The sequence below is a fragment of the Lynx rufus genome, unplaced genomic scaffold, assembly GCF_022079265.1.
Source record: "Lynx rufus isolate CCGP_SWC_20201006 ecotype Redwood Valley unplaced genomic scaffold, mLynRuf1.p SCAF_13, whole genome shotgun sequence".
Lineage (NCBI taxonomy): Eukaryota > Metazoa > Chordata > Mammalia > Carnivora > Felidae > Lynx > Lynx rufus.
In genome coordinates, this window is record NW_025814827.1 from 42,288,274 (window position 1) to 42,295,349 (window position 7,076).

Here is a 7,076-nt window from a genome sequence, read left to right on the forward strand (position 1 = left end):
AAAAATAATAAACATTTAAAAAGTAAAATAAGTATATATTGACATTTACCAACTAAGCATATGTTCACAGGTATATTATTGTGGTTATTATTGGCTTTTCCTTGATTCTTCTAACTTGTTTCACAAATTGATTATGCATTTAGTTTTCTTCTGTGAAATGCCTGTTTTTAACAGTTGTAAAAACTATTAATGGTCTTTCTCATTCACAGAACCCAGGTGGACTTGGTTCAATCAGAAGTATGCCCATTCACAGGAAATGAACTAGATAACATGTCTAAGGTAATTGTGCTATGTCTTTCTCCCACATGTTCCTTAGATCTAGCTGATCATGTTTCAGTTCTGTAGAGTTAGCAAATTTTGCTGCCTGTTATTTTTATGGTGATTGTGATATTTTCCACTTTTTCTTATAATTCTTCCCTTTATGCATTTAGAAGCTATGTCATTAGGTTTATAAAAAGCTGGTAAATTAAGACTCACTTCTCTCTCTCTCTCTCTCTCTCTCTCTCTCTCTCTCTCCACTACCTGTATTTATGTTCACTATCTTATACTTTGTTTTTGCTATGTTCCTTTCCTTTTTCATTCATGCCTTCTATCAAACAGATTGAGTTTGTTTCACATTTTTTTCCTTTACTAGTTTGAAAATCATATATTTTATTTTTACTTTAGTGGCTGCCCTCACAATTTTAACATGCACACATAATATAATAAGTCAAAATTAATCGATATCATTATCCCTTTCCCTTGAGGTAGGAAGAATTATTTTGTGTCTCATTGAGAGCAGAATGATCTGTTTAGTCTATTTTCTCTCTCTTGTTCAAAATGTAAAATTTCTATTGCACATTTCACTTCACTGATTTAATCCTTTGTGTCTCCCATTCTGCTGTAAGACCATCCATTGAGTTTAGGGTGTTTGTTTTTATTTTTTTTTAATATTTGGTAATATTTTTTTATATTTGGTAATCATTAATAATCGATTACATTTGATTTACATTCACATTTTTATTTACATTTGATTCTTTTTTGTATCTTCTAATTGCGAAGACTTTCTATTCTGTTCTTTGCTGAAAGGTCCAATTTTTTATCATTTATTTTAAATGTATTCATAATTGGTCATTGAAGCATTTTTAGGATGGCTTCTATAAAATCTGTCAGATAATTCAAACACCTCTATCACCTTGATGTTGACATATACTGATTTTCTTTTTTTGTCCCAGTTGAGATTTTTCTACTTTGTATGATTGATTTTGAATTGAAATCTCAACATTATGTGCAGTATATTTAAGACTCTGAACCTTGTTTAGACTTTATGTTTTAGTTGGCTTATTTTTACACTTTTCTGACAGGCAAAGACGGAAGGAACACCACTTTGTTACTGCCAGGTGAGAATAGAAATTCAGTTTCCCAACTCTGCTTCAGTAGGCACCAAAGGGGAGGTGAGGACACTTTTTGTTACTACTGGGAGGTAAGAAGAGTTCTGACGCCTCACTAGGCCTCCATTGATTTCCCTGGCTGGGAGGGATAGGATTACTTTGTCACTGCTACTTACTTATACCATAGGAGGTGGTGCTGAGTCCAGTCTGACAAAGATGAAAGTTCAGGCTCCATCTTTGGTCTTTTCTGACACCACCTCTGTGTGTGGGAGTGCTGGGGTAGCTTGTTACATCTTGGCCAGCAGTAGGAACCTAGGCTACTCATTTGGCTTTTGCTGGTATAGGTGAGGTGGGACCAAAGATTTTTTTAGAGTGTTTTGCTGAAGTAGAGAAGTTGTATAAAGTTTTCTGTCTTGCTAGGCTGACCCTTTCCTGGTTGTTTGGCTAGAATGAACAGGTTTCGTTGGGGCTTTTTTGGGGCTGTTTTCATTAGCGTTCCTGAGTTGTTGGAGTCTTCTGTCATGTCATGTAATTTCTTGGGTCCATATCCAGTCTACCTTCTTCTCTCCAAATTTCAGAGTGTTATAATGTTTGTTTTATATATAAATCAATTTATATCAACAAGTGATTATGATTGTATTTAGGAGGAGGAATATGGAAATTATGTCTACTCCTCTTCCCCAGAACAGAAGTCACCTGCTTTTCTTTTATGATAGTAACAATTTCTTCTTTTATATTGGCTTTGTATGTTTAGACATTTTGAACATATTTGTTTCATAACATATATCCTATCGATTTATTACTGATTTGAGAAGAGAGCAGGAAGTTAGTCTGCTGTTTGTTCCCCTGACTTGCTGTTCATTGTGGATAGACTCCTCGTGTGTTTTTGAATTTGACTGTAAACTCAGGTTCAGCCAAAATTCATGTATTTCAATCTTTGGGCCAGTTTTTAGGATGCAACCACTCAGAAAAGTTTTGGTCTTTGTGTTTTCAAATGACCCCCAAAATTCAATGACCCATTGGGTTCCCAATAGCTAATGTTGATTTTTCAGGTTAAAGCTCTTCTGACTGTGCAGACTATAAATTCAAACTCAAAACTTATATGTGGGCAATCCCATGATTATAATTTCTAAGACAAAGCAGTTTTTCTATCTGTAGGCTAGGCCACTAGCTTTTCCTTGTGCTCCATAGCACCCTCTTCTGTATACCTTTGCTAAGAGTCCCAGATTGAAAAGATCCAATCCTACCTCACACTCTTGGACAGACAAAATTTCCCCCCTAATGACCAAGCACTGTCCATCATTTTTATGACCTGCAGTCACTTCCCATCAATTTTCCTCTCTCAGAGCTCCCACTATTTCAGATGCCATGAGGTCATTTATTTATTTTAAAGAATGCATCTAGAATTCATAAGTATTTTTGCAAGAGTTTCAGAATGACCTAAATTTCAATATTGTCAGAAGCAGAGGTATAATATTATTTTTCTTATCTACAGAAATTTTGTGAGAATCAAAAGAGATTACATATTAACATAATTTATAAATTACATTGTTATCATTAGGTATGTTTGGCTTTATCATTATCATCATCACCCCTATCATATGACTCTGTACTATATTGGTTTATTTTTTTAATTCTATGTTTCCCAAAGGAATCACCAGAGCCTTGTGGAGTGGTAAAATTATGAAAGTGAAAAGTGAATCAAAAACTGTTTAAAACATAATTGGTATTAAATCCTATTCCAAACTACCATTTCTTCTACACACTCTGTTTCAGAAACAGCTTGCCTTTGGGGTATGGCTTTCCTTTCAAATACTACAAATCAGAAATGGCTGTTATTTGTATCATTTCTTCTACTTGCTGATTTTGAATGTGCTCAAGTCACTTAACTTGTACAACATGTGACTCTTAGTCTTCTAATTGATGAAAGAGGGGATAGACTGTAAGAATTAAATATTAAATTGAAGTGTGAATATGTAGTGTTCCTTTAAAAAGTTAAAATCATTCTGTGTTCTTAGAGCTTTGAAAAAATATATTCTGAATTACGTTTTATTGGTTGTTGTGGATTAGAGAGCATAAATGATATAGATAGGTAAGAGAATAAATATATAGAGCAAAAATATATATTTAGTACTGTTGGTGAAAAGTGTCTACTTATATATGGAGTGATATACATTTTTGTAGGTAGTCATTGAACTTTGAATGTCAGTTCTAAACTTTAATATGTGGGTTCAGCTATCGGCTTTGCCCAGCAAAGGATTACTCAAGACTGCATGCAAGTCAGGAGAGGTGAGAGGGAGGCTAAAAGGGAAGTTTCTCTGAGCTGCTCTCAAGCTCCCATATTTATTGAGCAGACATTTAGGATAACATTGTGCAATACTCAGTGGGCTACATGCCAGTAAGAATGTATAGAAAGGTGCAGAAAAACAAGACAAGGTGAAATATTCCATGCAATAACGTGGTCTAAGGAATTTATGAGCATAGGCAGGACCTAGCCCCTAAGTATGCATTAACTAGATAAGCGAAGTGAGTGCCCCCTAGATATACATTAACTAGATAAGTGAAGCATGGCATGCTGTTTTCAGCAAGTCAAGAAAGCAGTTTTCTGCTTTGCAATGCATTCCGTATAACCTCCTAGCCCACGCCATAGCTATTTGATTTCCCACATTAATATGCTGATATAAAGAAGCATTGTGGGCTCAAGTTTTAGTATTTGTAACATGGTTAATGTAAATGTATGGATCTTCCTAGGTTTCTCAGTTCAGATCATGAATCCTGAAACAATCTTTTCGCTCTTTGGTCCCTGTGTTTGGGTAGTTTGTTGTGAGAGTTCATTGCAAAATATACAAGAAGAAAAATCTCAATGTATTTAGTTTCTTAATTCGGAGAGAAATCATTTGAATAGCAAAGAATGTAAGTGTGGGTATTTGTATAATTTACAGAGGGAGAGAGACAGAGTTGAGGTATATAATCAGAAAACTTATTCTGTCACCTAAAGATGGTAAGAACAAGATAAAATTTATGGCAATTCCTCTTTCTAATTTGTAATACCAGATAAGATAATGACTGGAGAAAAACTGCAAATCAATCATTCTTCTGAAACTTTAAAATATGAGGTAAATATTTTAATATTTTGTAAATTTTCATATTAAGTTTATTGGATGAAGCATGAATTTTGACAGACACATCTTATAGGAAAAGACATAAATAAATTTAGCCCAAATTAGATAAGAATTATTTCATAAACAAAAAATAAGTCCAATTCTGTTATCTAACATGGTTTGTTTAGTTAGAAAATACCAGAAAGAAGAAAATGAGTACTCTGATATTTCAGACATAACAGTAGTTTACAGAGTAAGATACACTAACCTGGCTTTTATTATAGGCTATTTATTTATCATAAGGATTATCTGGGAGACTTTCAGAAATGCACATGTCGAGTCCTTAGTTTTTGCATTGCTGATATTACCTCCTTATTTCTTAAGGTGTAAATCATGGGGTTTAAAAGAGGGGTGAAAACAGTATAAAATATGGAGAGAACCTTATCCACTGGGAGACTGCTAAAAGGCCAGGCATAAATGAAGATGCAGGGACCAAAGAAGAGGGTCACCACAGTGATGTGGGCAGTCAGGGTGGCCCTCGCCTTGGCCATGCGTGCTGAGGAGTGCCGTCTCACACTAGCCAGGATGACTGTGTAGGAGATCAGCAAGAGCACAAAGGAGGTCATGGCCATTAGACCACTGTCTGAAAGCATCAGTACCTCAAAAGTAAAGGTATTGGTGCAGGCAAGTTTGATAACCAGGGGAAGGTCACAGAAAAAACTGTCCACTTTATTGGGGCCACAGAATGGAAGGTTTACTGTGAAGGCCAACTGACTTATTGAGTGCAGAACCCCAGTAAGCCAGGAGCCCACCACAAGGATTGTGCACTTGCGTGCACTCATGATGGACGCATAGTACAGGGGTCGACATATGGCTACATATCTATCATAGGCCATGGCAACAAGGAGCATCATTTCACCACCAGCAAAAACATGCAGAAAAAATATTTGGGTCATGCATCCCTCAAAAGAGATGGTCTTGTGCTCCATAAGGAAGTCAATAATCATTTTGGGGGTGGCAAATGTGGATAGACACACATCAATGAAGGAGAGGTTACTGAGCAGAAAGTACATGGGTGTGTGTAGTGCAGGTTCAGAGATGACTGTGAGCACAATGAGGAGGTTCCCCAGCACAATGGATAAATAGAAAAGTGTAAAAAATGCAAAATAGAAAAGTTGTAGCTCTCGAGAACCTGAAAGACTATGCAATATAAATTCAGTCACTCCTGATTTATTTTCTTGGTCCATGATTTCAAACTTTTGAGATGGGATCAGAAACATTCCTGTAAAGTGAAATGGAAAAAAAACATCATAGTATTGTGGCAGTGAATGAGCAAAGTCAAGCCTGGTATCCCATTCCCTCAGCATAGTTATGTATTTAGATCCTTATAAACACACAAATAAATGTTACATGCAGTCATTTTGTAATGACTCTGTAACCGTGGCTTTCATCTCTGAATCCCAGCATGATAGTCATGTTTTAAAAACACAACTTTAGGTGCCTGGGGGGCTCAGTCAGTTGAGCATCTGGCTCTTGATTTCAGCTCAGGTCATGAACTCACAGTTTGTGATATTGAACACCGTGTCTGGCTCTGTACTGACAGCATGGAGCTTGCTTGGGATGCTGTCTCTCCCTTTATCTGCCCCTCCCCCCCTCTCTCTCTCTCAAAATAAACATTAAAAAAATTAAAACATAAGTTTACATATCACTTCCACAACTAACGGCATACTGATAATAGTGTCATCCCTTCCATAACTTCCATCTCATTTTAAATCACTCCATATAAGTAATCAACTTTACTTATTTCTGGTTTCTTCCTCCTATTTGTATTTTTGAAAAAATAAATATGTGCTAAATAAAAAATAAATAAATAAAATTCTTTATAAATAGGAAACTTAAGGTCTGAGTCACACTGACAGGTTTCGAATGGTATTTCCTATGATTCCTAGCAGTGTGACCTTGGGGAAGTTAATTAAACTTTGTGTGCTTCAGTTTTTCCTTCTGTAAGTTGGGAGAAATAATAGTATATGCCTCAAAGGACTATTGTCATTATTAAGAGCGTTAGAATAGATGAAATATTCAGGACAGCACATGGCCCATAACATCAATAGATGTTAGGTACTATGCCTTTGTTCCATCAATGATGAAAATATTTGCAGGAATAAATTAACATAGTACCTAAATTATTAAGTATGTATTCATCCTACTTAAGACAATAGCTCCTTCATGCATTTTAATGGTGTCTATTTACATGTAAGCATGTTACTATTTGACTTAATAATATATTTTTATTTTTTTAATTAGTTTCTAATTTAGATTCTGTGTAAATGCATAATGGCTCTTTTCTACCCAGTGACCCTGAATTTCTGTGACTTTAACATGTGATCTTCAGTCAGCATTAAGTACAAAAAAATTCTCATGTTTACTGATATTATCAATCTATATCTTCTCTAACAATTTATGTAAACAGGTATTATGATTCTCAAAGAAATTCTATTTTACTCATTCTTTGATCTTTTTCTACAATCCCTCACTCATAGGTAATGTTCAATAATATTTGTTGACCCAAATATACAAAAACTAAAATTTTTGGTTTCATATCAGC

General features: G+C 35.2%; 1 protein-coding gene across 1 annotated transcript; it reads right to left on the reverse strand.

The window, feature by feature from the left end:
• Positions 1 to 4,791: 4,791 nt before the first annotated feature.
• LOC124508153 (olfactory receptor 4K15-like) lies at positions 4,792 to 5,718 on the reverse strand. The gene has a single exon (XM_047074569.1). The coding sequence runs from the start codon at positions 5,716 to 5,718 to the stop codon at positions 4,792 to 4,794; it is 927 nt and encodes a 308-aa protein (XP_046930525.1).
• Positions 5,719 to 7,076: the final 1,358 nt, after the last annotated feature.

Coding starts and splice junctions, on each gene's coding strand:
- LOC124508153 (XM_047074569.1), bottom strand. CDS start 5,718: ATGGACCAAGAAAATAAATCAGGAGTGACTGAATTTATATTGCATAGT.